The sequence below is a fragment of the Eschrichtius robustus genome, chromosome 13 (genome assembly GCF_028021215.1).
Source record: "Eschrichtius robustus isolate mEscRob2 chromosome 13, mEscRob2.pri, whole genome shotgun sequence".
In the NCBI taxonomy this organism is placed as follows: Eukaryota; Metazoa; Chordata; class Mammalia; order Artiodactyla; family Eschrichtiidae; genus Eschrichtius; species Eschrichtius robustus.
Genome location: NC_090836.1, coordinates 87,695,869 through 87,713,124, shown reverse-complemented (window position 1 = coordinate 87,713,124; position 17,256 = coordinate 87,695,869). Strand labels below are relative to the sequence as shown.

The window sequence follows — 17,256 nt, the reverse complement described above, 5'->3', positions numbered from 1 at the left end:
CTGGGTATCTCCCATTCAGAAGTGAGTAAAAGAACACCTGTCTTCACAAGGAGAAGGGGGGAAACATCCCCTTTGTGGGGACTGAAACATTATCCTAATGTTATATTCATAGCCATAAATGACTTGCTACACTTTCTTTGCGTACCTTATCTGGAAACTTGCAAAGGAGCTAAATTAAAAGAATAAGAAATGCATGGCGGGGGGGAGGGGGGGACCCAGCTCTGGTCCTCCAAATGAGAAGATAAAAATAAAGCAGCCATCACAAAAGCATTACTTCCCTCAAGTAAGCTCTAAATTGGCCCACTGCTGGCAGAAAGTCCGATTATTTATGGCGATGAGGAATTTACTGATTTTTTTTCCGCCTTAATTACGCTCATCTCTTTGAAAGGGACTGAAGCCTCAATGTGCATTCTATAGAGGGTCATTTAGCAAAATGACATCAGACGCTGTGGCGTGCTCCGCGCATCGCGGCTTTAAAAAATGATTATTCTGTGCCACTAAATGGTATAGATGTACCAACACAGACTAGATTTTTAACTCTGGAAGACGTGCTGGCTCCCTGCTCTTTGTTGGGTTTTGTAAGATGCATTTTGCGCTCGGCTTTCCGCTTGGCTGGAGACACGCTAACTGAATCTGCAAGTAATGCAAGCGGCGAGCGAGGAGCCGGCAAGAGGCGGAGTAGGATTCTGATCACGTCCGTGCTAACTGACAAGAAGCAAGCCAGCCAAAAACCCACCAATTTCTTTTTGAATCTTGGTAATTGGGTACTTTTACACGCAGCTCACGCCATTCGGATAGAGTCACAAGCTTAGATAGGCCAGTGTCTCAAAGCGACCACACATTTCTAAGGCTTTCATTTAAATCTAACTCCTGTAAGAAATTTACATCCTACGTGCCCTTTACTTAAAACCAATATGGAAAGTGTGTGCTGTGGGGAAAGGGAGTAGAAAATGCATGCCTAGCAGTGAAGGAAGAACACACCTACCACTGAGAGTGTGGACAGGGCTACCTCCCCTAAGCCCAGCCTCAGGCACCGCATCCTTTCTCCCACCCCTAGCGTTCATTATCTCATCCAGCCCTTCCACAGTTTCACAATGAGAAACTCGGAATGGGAGTAAGGGTTAGAAACTGGGGTGAGGACCCTCTCTTTCCAGTTCACTTTTGGAGGAATTTTTTCAATGTAAAGTCATGTTATCAAAAGGTGATGTAGCCATTAATCACCACCTATTCTCTAGGTGTCTGTGTACATTTGCAACATGAACGTCGAGAAAAACCATATACGTGTGTGTGCATATATATATATATGTACATTCATCATAGAATCATCTTGGATAGGACTGGTCACAGCACTCATCTTTGTCATTTCTGCCACTTAGCATGTTTCTTACCACCTTCTTCACCCCCGCTCTTTCCCTTTGACATTTTCGTAATAACTTGGGCAGGGGCAGTAGCGCCAAAGAAGACTCGGAGGCAGCTGATTATTTTCATTTGTAAAAAAAGAAAAAGTTTTATTATGAAACTAGTTTGTATAAAACAGGGTTATACATGGGTTTTTTTTTTGTAAGTTTGTAATAAAACAGTAAGAAAAAAAAAAGGCAGTGATAGAAATTTCCCAAAAGGCAACCCATCAAAACCAACTGGCTGCCACTTTGCGTTTGGACAGTAGCTGCATAAACTTTGTTCTTCTTGAACAGTATTTAATAACATCATTAATACATTAACAAAGTTTCTATAAAGTAAGACACATTGGTGCTGAAGTACATCTGGTGGCCTTTTGATCTCACCTATGAGGACAGTTCTTTACAAAACCACATAGGGAGAATGGCAGTTGTAAGGTGAACTACACATCTAAAATATGCAGAGGTAATAGAATTACATGTTAAAGTATCAAGATATACACATTTTAAACCATTTGTACAAAACTCTATAAATTTTTTCTCTCTCTCTTATGTACAAAAATATCTTAATATATCCCCAAACTGGTTAGGATAGATACAAATAGATTTTTCTTATAATAAAAAAAATTCACAAAAGATTGGAAGCATTCTATGATGAAAAAAGTAGAAAAGATGGTGTGAGGGAGTGGAGCTTGGGGAGGGAGCCCCCACCCCTCCCGCAGAGGATTGGGGTTTCAAAGAGGATACTTTCACTGCAGACAAATGTCCACGGCTTATCGGGATGGAGGATACAGAGACGAAAGACACCAACCCATTTCTAGAGGGCTAAGAACTGCACTTTCAGAGGGGGCGGGGAGGTCAGCTCTGCCTGTTAGTGGTGGGTGGGAGTTTCTACAGGGCGTGTGCTGCTCCCTTCCGCCAGGAGCCCGCTGTTTTTGCACACAAGCTGCATTTTGTGCATTGACTCGGGCCCTAGTCACTCTTTCTATCTCCGTGAATGATTGGAGTGCAAAGATACTGTTCTGAGCGCATTCCTGTTTTGCGAAAGCCTTGCTTCTCAGGCATGCGGCGCTTAGTTGGCTGTAGGGGTTGGTCGCCTGGATTTGTTTGTTTTCTTCTTCTTCTCTTCTTCTTCTTCTTTTTTCTCCCTTTCAACATCGCTGACGAGAAAGCACTAAAGATGCAGGTTGCGCGGTGGCCCTGTAACATAAGAATGACGGGAGAGGTTAGTGTGCACTTGGAGGCCAGTAGTGGGAGGAAAAGGAGGTCTGGAGACAGATCTGTCAGGTAGAGCGCCTCTTTTGACAGGTCTTAGTACTCGGTTCCCCGCCTCAGCTCTACCCTCCAGTTTTGGAGACCTGGACAAAGCCACTCTCAGAAGCCAAGGCGGAAACTAACATACCAGGATTTGAAATCGACGGACTTTAACAAATCCTTTAAATCAACCCCCCTCCCTCATCTCCGTGGAGACTGTCCCCTTCCTACAGAAGAAAAAGGACGAAGGCAAGAAAATCCCCCCCCCCACCCCGTTCCCTCCATAACGCAACCTACCTGCTTCCGAAGTCCATTCGCACCAGGGCCTGACCAGGCCGAGCCCCTCAGAACCAGTTGGTGAAGTCGAGCAGTTCTTGCTCCTCGGGGCTGAGAGGGTCGTAGGAGCCCTCGTCCGACGAGTAGGATGAGACCGGCGACCCGGCCATGGAGTTCATGTCGTTGGAGTAGTTGGGGGAGATGGTGGGCGACAGGACGCCCGCCTGGAAGGCGGCGCTCACCGCGTCGTGCTCGTCCAGCAGCTGCTGCAGCGCGCGGATGTACTCGACGGCGGAGCGCAGCGTCTCCACCTTGCTCATCTTCTTGTTGGCCGCGCCGTTGGGGACGTGCTCCCGAAGGGTGGCGAAGCCCAGGTTGACCAGCTTGACGCGGTTGCGCTCGCGCTCGTTGCGGCGCGCCACGGCGGCCGGCTGCTGCTGCGGCAGGCTGTAGCCGAAGCCGCTGAAGTTGAGCCGGCGTTTGCAGCGCATCAGTTCGGGCGAGGACGAGCGCTGTCGCTTGACTTGCTTGGGCGCTGACTTGTGACCGCCCCCTGAGGGCTGGCCGTCGGCCGCGGGGCTCAGCTGCGGCGCCTGCGGCTGCGGCGGCGGCGGCTGCTGCGCGCTCTGCGCCGCCGCGGCCGCCGCAGCCGCCGCCGCGGCCGTGGCAAAGAAGCAGGCTGCGGGCGGCAGGAAGGGCTGCGGGCCTGCGCCGCCGCTCTCCATCTTGGCAGAGCTCTCCATGCGCAGCGGCCGCCGAGGAGTCGCGGGATCGGAGCGGTCCGGGGACGCGAGGTGCGGGGCGCGCGCTGGGGGGGACACAGACAGGACCGGGGTGGGGGGGGGGGGCGACACGAACAGAGAGGGAGAGAAGGGGAGAGATGAAGAGGGAGCCCGGGGGGAAGTTACAAAAATACAAAATCCCCGGGAGACTTCTTAGGGTGGGGAGCAAGGAAGGTGCAACTGCTTCGCCACCTCCCTCCACTCCTCCTCCCCCCTCCCCTCCTCCCTTCGCAGGTTGGCTTCGGGAGCCTCGCGTGGCGCTCGCGTGTGAGGCTGCCGCTAGCGCCTTCTTGTTTAAAAAAAAAAAAAAACAGCAGAAGAAGCAAAAGTCGGTGGTGAGCGCGCTCTGCTGAGTCTTCTGTTCTTCTCCCCTTAGGGCTGCGCTCTCTTGCGCCGGGTCTCGGTCTCTCCAGCCGCGGCTCGGGCTGTTTGTATTATTTTGTTAACCCCCTTTCTTTCTGATTTCCTTCTTTCACTCGCCCTCCTTGGCCGGCTCCCCGTCGCTGCGCCTTCCACGTTCCCTGGCCAGAAGTGAGAGAGTGCTGGGCGGCTGGAGCGCGGCCGCCTTTTCAATGGGACACCCAGCCCCACGCGCAGCCCTGGCCCCGCCTCGCCCCCCACTCCCCGCTGCCGCAGCGAGCGGCTGCAGCCCCCCCGCCCCCCTCCTCTTACCTCCTCCTCTCACCCCCTCCCTAAACTCCCCCTCCTCCCCTCCCCTCCCCCCGCCCGTCCCCCGAGCCCGTTCCTTGCAAACTCTCCATTCAGCCGGGTTTGTTGTTGCAGTGCGTGCGCCTGGCGCGTGCCGGACTCCCGGCTGAATAAACAGGCGGCGCGCTCAGGGCGGGCGGCAGCCGGGGGTGGTTCTAGAAGGGGGGGGGGGAGGGGGAGGGCAGCGTCGCCGACGGGCCAATAGCTCTGGAAATTGGGGGTGTATGGGTGGAAAGGATTGGGGTGAAGCGTCCCGGGATTCTCCTGAGAACTTGGAGAAAATCACAGGGAAGGGTTTGGGCAGAAAATGTGACACGGGGCGCTGTGGAAGTTGGGGGCAGTGAGGGTCCATTTTTTTCCTGTTTTCTCCTACCCCACGGTCACTCTCTTGGGGGGGTTTTCGATGCTCTTGGGAGCGGAAGGAAATTTGCTAGTGAAGTTCAGAAAGATGGGGAGGACTTCGTGGGACTGTTAAAGTACTGTTAAGACTTAGGTTCTGGTCCCAATGCATCCTCTCACTAGCTCCGTGACATCCACTCTGAGCCTCAGTTTCCTCGTCTGTAACAACAGAAGGTTGGATTAGGTGGTCTCTGACGTCCCGTCCCGTTGTGAAAGCTAGGCTATGCCCCCTACAACTGAGCAAGTGTGGAGGAGGCCAAGAAGAAGGGAGGTGATCGCTTTGAGGGGTGGTGGTAACCAGAGCTGTGGGGAGACAGGTGTGTATGGCCGGGATACTCTTCCAGGATGACCTAGCTGCCTGTAGCGTCGCCGCCGCGCCCCGCCCCCCCTACAAAAAAGGTGATTTCCGGACCGGCTAGGGGGATGCGTGAAGAGGGGAGCTCTTCGGGGTATTCCCAGGGTGGATCTGCGAAAGGAGATGGGGGGAGGTGTTGGAGCTTGGGGGTGGGGGCGGAGCAGCTCCGCTGGCTGTTCGGCGCCGCTGCAGGCATCTCGGCGGCCTTGGCTCAGCCTCCATCCCGCCCCAGGCGTGTGCCCGGCGGGCCGGTGGCAGGCGACTGGGAGCCGAGCCCGGCCGGGCCGCGTGCTGGCGCCGCGAGGGAGGAGGAGGCGCTTGCAGCCGTCGCTCGGCCGCTTGGACGGCGCCCACCCAGGCGCCCTTCCTGGGCCCTCGGCCCTGGCCCTGTCTGGCCAGAGCCTGGTCCAGCTTCGGGGCTCCTTGGGACGCGGCGCTGCGGAGAAAGCGGACGGAGCAAACGGGTCCCATCTCTGTACCGCTCTGGTGGAGGGAGAAGAAGGAGACTGGGGCGCGTCTCAGGTCGCGTCTACACAGCCGGGAAGAAGCAGAGTGTCACCATCCGGTTGGTTTGTCCACTAGAAATAGGCAGTTTGGGTTAGAGACCTGGGTGCAGGGATGCTCGTGTTGACTTATCCCAAGAATTGCTTCTCATTGAACTTCCCTTTGTGGAGATGGGGCTCTCTCTAAAAGATCGGGTGGGTGACCGGGGAACCTCCTCTGGTATGGGCGAGTGGCTGTGAGTGCTGTCGGAACAGTAGTGGCGGTGAGGGCAGTGGGGTCGGGGTCCCGAGGTGAATCACATCTCAGCCTCAGTTTCTTCTTTTAAGACAGATGCGTTTAGGAAGCATAGGACTGAATGGGGCCAACAGAGATCAGTTCTGTAAACTTCCCACCCACACGGCCCCCTCCCCTACAGTAGCCTATGGCCTGCTGACCCCAGAGGGCCGGGGTGAACTCCGTGGGATTTACACCTCTGGCCTCTCCCCCCGCCACTCCCCCACCCCAGGAAAGGAGCTGAGAGGGCTCCAGATTACATCTGTCTCCTCTTCCAGGAAGTACAGGAGGCCATGAAGCCTAAAGCAGAGTCGCATTACCCGCTTTCCAACAGGAGGAAGCCTCAGACCACCTGGCAGGATAGCGGGCATTCAGGCAAGTTCCGCCACCCGTTTGCCCCAGCTGTGCGCCCCGGGTGCGGGCCGCTAGGAGGCATTCACCCTCCTGAGCAGAATAGGGGCTGGGGGGGGGGGGCGGGGCGTACGGGGCGGGTCGTCAATATCAACGCATCTAAAGGGCACTTTGCTTCACGTTAGGCTGTATCCCTTCCAGTTCAGACTCTATCCTTCCACACTTTACAAAGGCCCATAATCCTGGCTCTACCACCATTTCGCGTTGTAACCTTAAACAACCTCTACGGCCCTCGGTTTCCCCATCTGTGCCAGAGCGGGCGTCCGCCAGCTCATTTCGAACCGTATCTGCAAGCGGGGGAAATTTGCCGATGGCCAGAACGTGTTCTCACTTTCCTTCTAGGGTGCGGGCTCCACGGGTGCACAGAGATGCTCATTATCAAGGACTTCAAGGCCAGAGCCTACTCCCAACCACACACTCACACACACACACACACACACACACACACACACACGCCATGTAATGGGCGTTCAAAGAGAAGGGCCAACTAGTGAAGCCGCGCATTGTAGCGGCCCTACGCTTTGGCCTCCGCCCAGGAGAAAAGACAGCGGGCGCTGGGATCCTTCCGGCCAAAGCCACGGAACATTTGTCCCTATTCTTCCCGCCCCAGCCCCGAGCCAAAATCCCGTCCTCACCCTCCCCACTCCCACATCCTCAGCCTATTTCCTTACATGCTTTGCAGAACCTCCAGGAACCCAGGCTTTCTCTTCCTCCTACTCAACACAGAGTGCTCCCAGCCCGACGCTGTCCTCTCCACCTCCTCTAACCCTAAGGTAGAGCAGTCTAGAATCTCTTCTTAGGGGCTTAGCCTCGGCCCTTGGGGACTGTGCACTAACTATCAAGGGTAGTTTAACATGTTCTTCCACTGAAATTGGCGTTCTGGTTGCTTCACCAATTTGGAGCAAAGGACTGAGGCTCAAGGGCCAATTAGAATCCTGCCTCTGATTCTGTGACCTACAGTTGACCTCCCCAACACACACACTCACACACTTAAGAGGGCTGCCACATACTCTCCCAGGCCCAGGGAACTCCAGACCTTATACTGGGGGATGGATAAAGCAGAGGCACTTAATTTGGTATCCAGGCTCTGTTACTTAAGAGCTGGGAGTTTGAGCAAACAGTCGACACTCTGAGTTTCGGTTTCCTCATCCTTACATGCCCATGGTTATAGCACCTACCTCCAGGAGTTGTGAGATTTCAAAGAGATGTACGTGGAGCTCTCAGAACTAGGTCAAATGGAAAGGGATTAACAGGAATGGCCTTTTCCAAAACAAGGAGGAAGGCCCTGCTCACACAACACGGCCAGGAAGGGTTTTGTTTAAAGAGAACGCCTGGCTGTCAGCTGCCTGGAACCACACCGTGCTAATTGCTCCAGCCATTGGAGATCAAATGCCGCCTGTCTCACTGTCCCAGAACCTGGGAATGGGTAATTCCTGTCCTTTTTGAGGAATGGTGGTGATGCTTGCTGGCAAATCGGGGTGATGGAGATAGAAACCAAGTGTTTGTTTGTTCGTTTTAAACACAAACAGTAACAAGTCAGATGGAATACAGACAAGCTTCATGGCTGGCAGAGGGAAAGGGCTTCAGCAGAGCCAGTGGCCCTGCCCTCCAGCTATCTGTGGCTCCTTTGACACCCAGTGGCCCTGACTCTGAGTAAATTTCCAGGCTTTTCTTGACCAGGACACTCAAGGTCCCATTTATCTAGAAGTGGAGGGAGAAGAAAACAACTCACAAAAGGAGGGTTCCATGCTTTCATTCATAAATGGAGTAGTGGCACTCCCTTTGCTTATCTGTCAAGGTCTGCAGGAGAATTAAATCTGTTGTTTTTTGTGAATTCACTTTGCAAATTCTTCCACACACATCAGGGGTTACCATTCTTGTGATGGGGAGGCAGGACACTCACCCCCTTTGGTGTGTATTACCCATAATATAGATATCCCAGAAAAATGGGGAGGTTCCTCTTTCTCCTCCAGTACAATAAAGAAAAATGGGCAGGTTCCTCTTTCTCCTCCAGTATTACCCATAATATAGATATCCCAGAAAAATGGGGAGGTTCCTCTTTCTCCTCCAGTACAATAAAGGCCTCAGTTTCTGCACCTTCAGACCCCTCTTCTATGTTAGGGAATCCTGAAGCTGGACCATGCCTTAGATTAAAACTGCATTCAACACCAGGATCTGCATGGGGAGATGACTTTCCTAGTGATGCATAGCAATCAGCTTCCCGGGAGACCTGAGGTGCTGAGGCCCCAAATCTCCCACCACTTTCTTTCCACCCGCAGCTGAAGGCCAGGCCACCTTTGCTCACAGGCTACCCTCAGGCTCCGTAATTGTGCACCTTCTCTCTGCGGAAAGGAGATAGGCCTCATCTCTTTCTAAAAGTGCCTTTGGTGCTTTTTCTCTGGAGGGAGGGGAGTTCATGTTGAAAGTGAAACTAGGTTTCCCATTGAATGAATCATTTAATACAATTATATTTATAGTGGATCCTGAATAAAAGGCAAAGGGAGTACAAAGATGAACACAGGCCTTAGAGCCTTGATTTGAACGGGAGATTTTTGGTGCAAACTTCAATGTTGGTGAATGTTAAGCCCCATAAACCCGGGGTTCTTTGAGAAAAGTGCGCGTGCAAGGAATTCAGAGCAGACACCCACCTCCAGTAGCTGTAACACAGGGCCTCTGTCCTGGGATGTATGCAGCTCAAAGCCTGTGCTTGACACTGTCTTACCCAGGGGAAATGAGAAGTTCATTACTGTGAAGTCTGCTGTCTCCAATACACCCTTCCCAAGGTAACTTTGGAAGTGGCGCTGCCCAGCCTGGGTTGAGTCTGACCAGCCTGGGATAGGCTGTTGCGGTCCGGGGCAGAAGTACACAAACCAGAGATCTGGCTGAGCTTCTTGGTCACAGCAGCCAGGCCTGCACCTACATTAAGGAATCCAGGCTCCAAACCAATCTATTTGCTTTTTCCATACGCCTTACAAAGGAAAAAAAAAAAAAACAAAACTGGAAAAACAAAACAAAAAAAGCACAAACTATTATTTTCTCATGGCTTTTTGGTGAAGGAGGGGAGGTCCGGGAGGGGGAGGGGGTAATTTGCAGCGAACCTCACAAATCCTTTTGAAGTTCTTCAAATAAGGAGAAATAACGCTGCGAAGTCTTTATTTTTTCTAAAGCCCCATTTACATTATGATTAAATACCTTCCTCGGATAAGCATAAAGAAAGTCGTTAATCTATATAGCTCTCCAAAGAATCAATACATTCGAAACTTTTGTAGGATTTGTTACACCCTATTTTCTTACAGTAGACCAGCTCCTCTCTGTCTAGGCACATGGCTCTCCTTCCCTCCCCCCTGCTTCCCCACCTCCTCCAAGAAAGGAAATAAAGTAAAGGTCTTTCACGGTAAACAAAACCAGCTGATTCTTCACAGAGAACCCATGAATAGCTGGAGAAGAAAAAAAAAAACTTACAATAAATGGTGCATTTTTTCTCTGCTGGGTATAGTATTCAAGGATCAGGGCAGTATTCAAACAGAGGTCCATTTTTTGCTCAGCAAGAGAGTTTAGAAAAGGAGCGTGGGGTCCATTCAGCGCTTTCCCCCCTTCACAATCGCCGGGTTCTATGAAACCTATCTTCCATGCCTTGTCGGAGTGTTTCTGGGGACCAATTAGTGCTTTGTTGCACGGCTTCTTTGCTGAATCTTTGAGCAGCAAGAAAAAGCGCTCTCGACTCTCCCCTTATTTTGACCATTTCAGTCATTACTCAGTGTAATAATTAATATGACAACTGGACGCTCCAGTTTGTATAGAAACACCTCAGCTACAGGAGCGAGCGTGCAGTGGGTGGTAACGAGCCCTCACATCAGCCGGGGAAGCCACACACACAAAAAAGGAATGAATGGCCAGAGAGAAAGAGAAGGAATAAAGATAAAATAGTTGGCAGAACGCAGAGGAACATAAAACAGATGAGAACGGAGAGACGGAGGGGGAAGGGGGGACAATTAGAAAGGGAGGGGGAAAAAAAACACCCGATGGAGGTTAACTTATTTTGAAACTGTTTTCTGAATAGGACCCTGGACGTGAGTGGGCCGGCTGTCAGCCCAGCGCGTTTCCCGCCCCCCGCCCCCCTCGACTTTCTGAACTCTCTTGGAACTCGGTGGGGAGGAGGGTTGGAAGGAGGACTCCTGCAGCCTTTAGGCTCTCCCCGAGGTCGTTCTAAAGAGTGCACCCAACACCCCACCCAGCTCCTAGTTTGCCTTCCAGTTTTGCAAAAATCCTGTTCCCCGTCGCTCCAGCTTCGGGAGGCAATAGAGAAGATCGGGCGCGAGTGTAGACGAGAGTTCAGTGCTGCATCAGCTCCCCGCGGGTGAGTTTTGGGGAGTGGGCACGTCTGATACACCCCAACAACTCTGCAAAGCTGTCTCGTGGAACAGCGCCCCGCGGGGCCCTGGCGGGGAGGGTCTTTCCGGGTAGCGCACAGCCAGACTGCGCGCTGCGCCCCGGGTCCCCGCAAGTGCGCCCCGGGTCCCCGCAAGTGCGCCCCGGGGTGGCGATGCGCCCCGGGCTGGCGACCCGCTCCGTGACGGCATGATAAATAATTAGAGGGTTTAAGCGCGTTAGCCACAGCTCATGCTAATGAGCCAGATAAAGGCTCAGTCTAACCCGAAGTGACAGTTTGCGTATAGCAGGGAAGAAAAAAAAAAATCCGTTTATTTTTTCCCTATCTTGATTGCTTCTTCTCAAATGCAGGCGTCCCCAACCCCCTATTCATTCGCCTGATTCCCTCTTCTCACAGCCCCCCACCTCCTGCCACACACACAACACGCACACTCCACCCCCTTTTGACCCTTCCTCTGTCACCCAGGCCCTGCCCGGCCGCCTGGTGACATCGCAAAATCCCCGTGTGTCTCTATCTGACCAGCCGGGAAAGTTCACTCCCAGCGCGCCCTGGCCAGTCTCAGCCCCCAAGCGGAGATGGTTCGCTTTCTTTATAAAATATGGAGCGCACCAAGGCTCGCATGCTGAGGGAAGGACTTTGGGGCTGAGGGTCAGAGGCCTCTGAGAGCTCCGGGGGCCCAGCAAGCCCTTGGGCGCCCTCTGCGCTCACCAGGGCGGGCGAGGGGCGCTGCCTGCTGGGGAGAGGAACGCAGGCGCCGCCGGGGCCCTGGAGCTGGAGCTCCTGAAACGCTCCTGCCGCCTCCTGAAAACAGGGGCAGTTTGCCGAAGTGACTGAGGTCAGTCGTGTGTCCCCATTGTGTGGCCACGTGTCCTGTGTCCATCATCACCTCCCCAAAGTCCGAGCTCAGCCCGACTCCTTGCGGCGCGGCCGGGGAATGCTCTGGCCTATAAATCAGCCAGCGGCTGCGAGCTGTCTGCACCTCGGTGCAGACCTGGACGCTGGCCCCCGCCGGCCAAGGGGAAAGTTTGCTCGCACCAGGTTAGCAAGAAAGAGGCCGCTGCCAGGGCCCAGGGTCTACTTGAGCAACTGTGAGCCCCCAAGGTGGGACAGTTAAACTCTTTCCTCCCCGCCCCCCCCCTTCCCTAGACCTAGCATTTGCGGAGTCTTTTGGGGTAGGAGGTGGAGGGAGGGGACGAGGGTAATTTCTGATACATGGTTATTCGTTGTCATGGAACCTTAAATAAACAGCAACAAAAACAAAATTAAATGAGTTAATATTTGTAAAATGCTGAGAACAGTGCTGGGCATCGAGTGAACACTGTATATGCATTTCTTGAGTAAATATAAGCATACTGAAATACATCACAGGAGGTATGCGCTATTCATCTCAGATGTTAGAAAATATTGCTTTGATCCAAAAATGGTCAAGGTTGACATGCTCACTGAATCGTCAAATAACTATTGAATATAATCAGAGATAAATAAGACAATCTGCCTTCAGTAAGCTTCTAGTTTAGTAGACAGAAAAGGAGGAGTAGAAGACAAGAAGGTCCATTAAAACACAGTTTAAAAACAATGGAGAGCCCTCTGCCCTCTTCCCTCACGCTCTGTTAGTGCGTACTCCCACCCTCCCTCATCCTCCAGGTTACCCCCAAATAAATACACGATCTAGGTAAAAAGTGGACTTGTTGATGCAGACACATCCAACCCCTCTTCCCCAACCAGATGGTCACCCCCAGCTTCTCGTGTATGACAATAATTCATGAGCAGACACTAATGAAGTAAACACACACACACACACACACACACACACACACACACACACACCTTTAACACCTGTAGTATCCAGTGCAGTGAAAAGGCAAGCCACTTGAAGTCAGACTCCAGGTTCTGGAACTTTCTATCTCTGTGCCCTTGGGCAAATTGCTTACTCTCTCCTAGACTATTCTCCATCTACAAAATGAGGGGGCTGAGTAAAATGCCTCCCCTTCAGCTCTGACTACGCAGACAATACAGGCACGACCACATGACCCCCTATTGGCAACAGCTTCCCTCTTTGAGCAGACAAACATCTTTTGCTGATCTTTACTGCAAGGACCTTCAGAAGGCACATGACCTCATACAGCTTCATGATGGAGACCAGTCCTTGCTAGTGCCAGGATTATGGCTCCTAGGGGCCAGAGGCTGCATTATGGGGTCAGCATAACTTTAGCCCTGGGGGCCAGAGTAAGAGATGGGCCATTGGCTCATCAGGATTCACATGCAAAGAGAAGAAACTCACCACTCTGGCTAAAGGCGGCTTCCCTTTGACTGCCTGAGCAGTTTTTGGTTTGGGATTTGGCGGCCGTGAAAGCTCGAAGTCCTCCTTGGTGGGTTGTGTGAGTCTCTCGCCACCTGCCGGTTATTTCTTGAACTGCAGTGAGGACTGCGTGAAAATCTTGCAATTCCATTCATTACAAGTTGATTTTACTAGTTCTATCCCATACAACTCAGTACAAGCACAGAGCACCGTGCTGTCTGTATCACGTCCACACAATACCTACATTAGAAATACATGACGTGCTGTTAACGTTCAGATTATGAAGCTTCAGCCCAGACCCACCAAGTCATAATCTGGCCAGCTGGCCTTTTTAACAGCTATAGAGTGGGCCTTTTGTATACTGAAGATGGAGAACTAGTACTCTAGAGGTATTTCAGGTGATAAGACACAGTCTCCATTATTCAGAGCTATGAAGAATTAATCTCTTCCGATAAAGAAGTTACACTAGTCCCATGAATATACTTTCTATGGGTTAAGGGGTGTCCTGCTGACTTCTGAAGGGGGTGGAGAGGATTGGTAAGTTATTAAGGGATGGTCTTTGATGCTGGCCCTGAAGAATTGGCAAAAATTTGCAGTGGGAAGAAAAGGGCCATTGGAACAACCTGCCGAGCACAGAGCCTCTCGCTTCCTCAACTTTTGAGACTGCAACAAACTTAACCTCCAATCCTCTTTGGCTACCCTCTTTCTAGGCTGTATCTTGGGTGTTGTCTGCACTCAGAACAGCTCCACCTTGGAAATCTTAACTTTCCATCGATTCCTTCTCATCCTCATGCTTTATTATCAAGTATGTTCCTAACAAGGAAAGAAATTCTGTTTTTTTTAAAATTGGGGGGTTGGAGGGAGTTGCCCAAGCATATGATATTTCCCCCAGCTTTATTGAGGTATAACTAATTGACAAATTAAAATTGCATATATTTAAGGTGTACAACTTGATGCTTTGCTGTTCATATCGCCACAATCAAGTTAATTAACATACTTATCACCTCACGTAATTACCATTTTCTTTTTCTTCTTTTCTCTGTGTGTGTGTGCACGCGCACGCGCATGTGGTGAGCCCACATGAGATCCACCCGCTTAGTAAATTCCACGTATACGATACAGTATTGTTAACTATAGTCACTTTGTCGTGCATTAGACCTCCAGAAAGGAAACTGTTTTGACCAGGGGCTGAAGAAAACTGGACACTTAGACCACACTCTCAAGGCTTCTGACCTCGAACCTTAAGACTCAGTGATCCAGGGCAGTGAACAGTAGGAGTGTTCCTGAAACCCTTCTTACAGCTAGACAACCAGCGAGAGCTATCCATGAAAATGACTGCAGATGACATAAATGCGTCCACTAAATGCAAACTATTCAATAAATGTAACTTCATCTTAACTTCTCCTTAGCTTGATCTCAATGATGTCTGGGCCACTGGGCATGTAAAGTATGATGAAGAGGACATCAGGGCTTCCCTGGTGGCGCAGTGGTTGAGAGTCTGCCTGCCAATGCAGGGGACACGGGTTCGAGCCCTGGTCTGGGAAGATCCCACATGCCGCGGAGCAACGAGGCCCGTGAGCCACAACTACTGAGCCTGCGCGTCTGGAGCCTGTGCTCCGCAACAAGAGAGGCCGCGACACTGAGAGGCCCGCGCACCGCGATGAAGAGTGGCCCCCGCACGCCGCAAGTCGAAAAAGCCCTCGCACAGAAACGAAGACCCAATGCAGCCAAAAATACAATAATTAATTAATTAATTAATTAAAAGAAAAAAAAAATTAAAAAAAAAATAGAGGACATCAGAGTGGAAAGAGATGACAGTCTTACCTGATTGTGGTTTAACTCTCTTTGGAAAATTTTACAGAAATATATGTCTATATATGAACCATCGCTAGAGTCCCTCCAGGAGCCGTGAAGGAGCCTATGTACGTGCAGGGCCCTAATGCTTTAGCTTCATAAGCTCCATAATAAATCTGCCTCCAGTGCCTGTGAGTAAATGGTAGACATATATTGAATGAGTGAATGAATGAATGATTGAATGGCCGAAGTTAAGGAACAAGAGCATGGAATTTGGACTCAAGATAGCCTGTGTGACTTTGGACAAATCACTTAATTCTTTCCTCATTTTCAAAATGGAAAGAATAATTTGCATCTTACAGATAATGTATGTGAAAATACTCTCTAAATCAAAAAGTAAAATACGAAATAGAAAAATTGTTTAAGAAACACCACACATAAAGGAAGGTCTAGGTTCTCCTAGACTTTAACTTTATATCCCAATGAGTTTCAGTTCCGCAGGCATCTTCTCAATGGTTAGCCTGGAGAGCCCAACTCAATGATCTCTTTGGTCTGGCAAGAGTAAGCATGGAGCCGTCTCTGAGAATGGCACTCTCTCCATCGACTCAGCAGCCTAGGAATCATCTTTGACTTGTTTCTCACCCTCACCCACCATATCTAAATGGATACCTTCTAAGTCTTTCTCAAATGCGTCCTACTTTCTTCGTCTCTACCATCAGTACCATTCTAGTCCAAGGAACCATGGCCATTTCTCACCTGGACAAATGTAATCACGTCTTAACTGCTCTCGCCCTGCCCCCAACCCCACCTCCACTCTCCACACTTCAGCCAGAGTGATCTCGTGATAATGCAAATCTCAGAGAAACACCCTCTCATTACATACTTCAATGGCTTTGCAACTCTTTCGGCCTAAAGATTAAAAAAAAAAAAAAAAAAATCTTAAAATGGTCTACGAGGCTCTGCATGGTCTGGCTTTCTCTAGCTCTCCAGCTGCATCTTCAGCCACGTGCCCCACTGTTTCCACCACATCCTTTTGCATATGCTGCTCCTTCTGCCTGGAAGTTTCCAGACAGTTCCAGTTTCCTCCCTTCCTCTTTCATCTAGGTATTTTCTACTTCATATTCTGAGATCAAGAAAACCTCCTAGGGAAAGGCTCTTTCAGTATCATGTACATCTCCTTCATGTCCTCTGTTACAGCCGTAAATTTGAATTTATTCCTGTAATTCTATTAAGGTCCACATCCTAAAAAGAACATAAACTCAGGGAGGCAGTTACATCCTTGAATCTAGAACAGTGCCAGTATTGCAGCAAAAGCTTAACATATATTTTTAGGTTGTATGGATGAATCTCACTCACTTCTAGTCCCCCAAGTGTCTCCTCACCCTTAGAGTTCAGCCAGCTTCCCCCTGGTGAGACAGGTGCGGAAGAATTAGGAAAAGAATCTATGTCTAAGATCATGCATGTGCTTTACCAAGAAACTGAGCATCCCACTGGTCTGGTAGGCTGTGGGCCTCAGTAGATGTGTTTCCCAAATTTATCACTCAATGAGTAATGACTGCAGCCACCAAGACCCTAGCTTTCAAGTGGTCAGACCTACCAAGGCTCTACAGGGAAGAGGGGTCTCTGAGTGGACAGGGGTGTTTGTACCACCTTCACCTTCCACAGAGAGCTCTTCTGTTGCTCAAGAGTAAACAGGAAAGAATGATGAGTATTTTTCTCAAGACTAACATCACCACCCCAGGTCTTTTGCCTCCTATCCTACAAGACCACAATATCTCAGATTCCTCATCCATACAATGGGAATATTCAAAATCTCTCTCACTAGGTTATGTAATAGAATGGATTAAATAAGAAACCTTTGCAATATGCCTGGTACTGAATAGATAGTTAAATGCAGAATAAATATTTGTCCCTTTCTCTTTCCAGAGAGGATGAGATGGAAAGAATAATGCTGAAGGACAGCTCATTTATGTCTAATTAGAAATCCAACATGGCTTTGGGCAAGTTTTCTAGGCAAGCTACTTTTTTTCTTTGCAAATTTCCTTCATCATAGACATTTAAATGGAAGAGATAACAACAAAGACAACAACAACAAAAAAACCTCTCTCCCAATCCCACAATCTAAAGAAAACATCTCTTTCTCATTCTTTTTTGTTGTTTTTGTATGCTTCCTGGCATATTTACACAATGGGGAATACAAAACTTTATATTTTACTTTTATCTGTCATGGGTTGAATTGCGTGCATTTCAAGTATGATAAATGTTTATGATTTAAAAAATAATTTTTATGGCTACTATGCGAATGAAATGTAATTTAATTATTTCCCCTGTTGATGAAGTTTTCATTCCCCCCCAAAGTTTTCTGACCTGAACATTTTTGTACATATTTTTCTACATTTCTGATTAAACTAATA

The 17,256-nt window shown here is 49.9% G+C and overlaps 1 protein-coding gene across 1 annotated transcript; it reads right to left on the bottom strand.

Moving 5' to 3' along the window:
• Positions 1-1,600: 1,600 nt before the first annotated feature.
• On the bottom strand, positions 1,601-3,670 carry ASCL1 (achaete-scute family bHLH transcription factor 1). The gene is made up of 2 exons (XM_068561164.1): positions 2,949-3,670; positions 1,601-2,597 (listed from the first exon to the last, which is right to left on the bottom strand). Exon 1 carries the CDS (start codon positions 3,668-3,670, stop codon positions 2,996-2,998), a length of 675 nt encoding a protein of 224 aa, XP_068417265.1. The 3' UTR covers positions 1,601-2,597; positions 2,949-2,995.
• Between the last annotated feature and the right edge of the window lie 13,586 nt (positions 3,671-17,256).

What these genes read in the sequence shown, in the direction of transcription:
- ASCL1 (XM_068561164.1), bottom strand. Translation starts at nt 3,670, where the DNA reads ATGGAGAGCTCTGCCAAGATGGAGAGCGGCGGCGCAGGCCCGCAGCCC.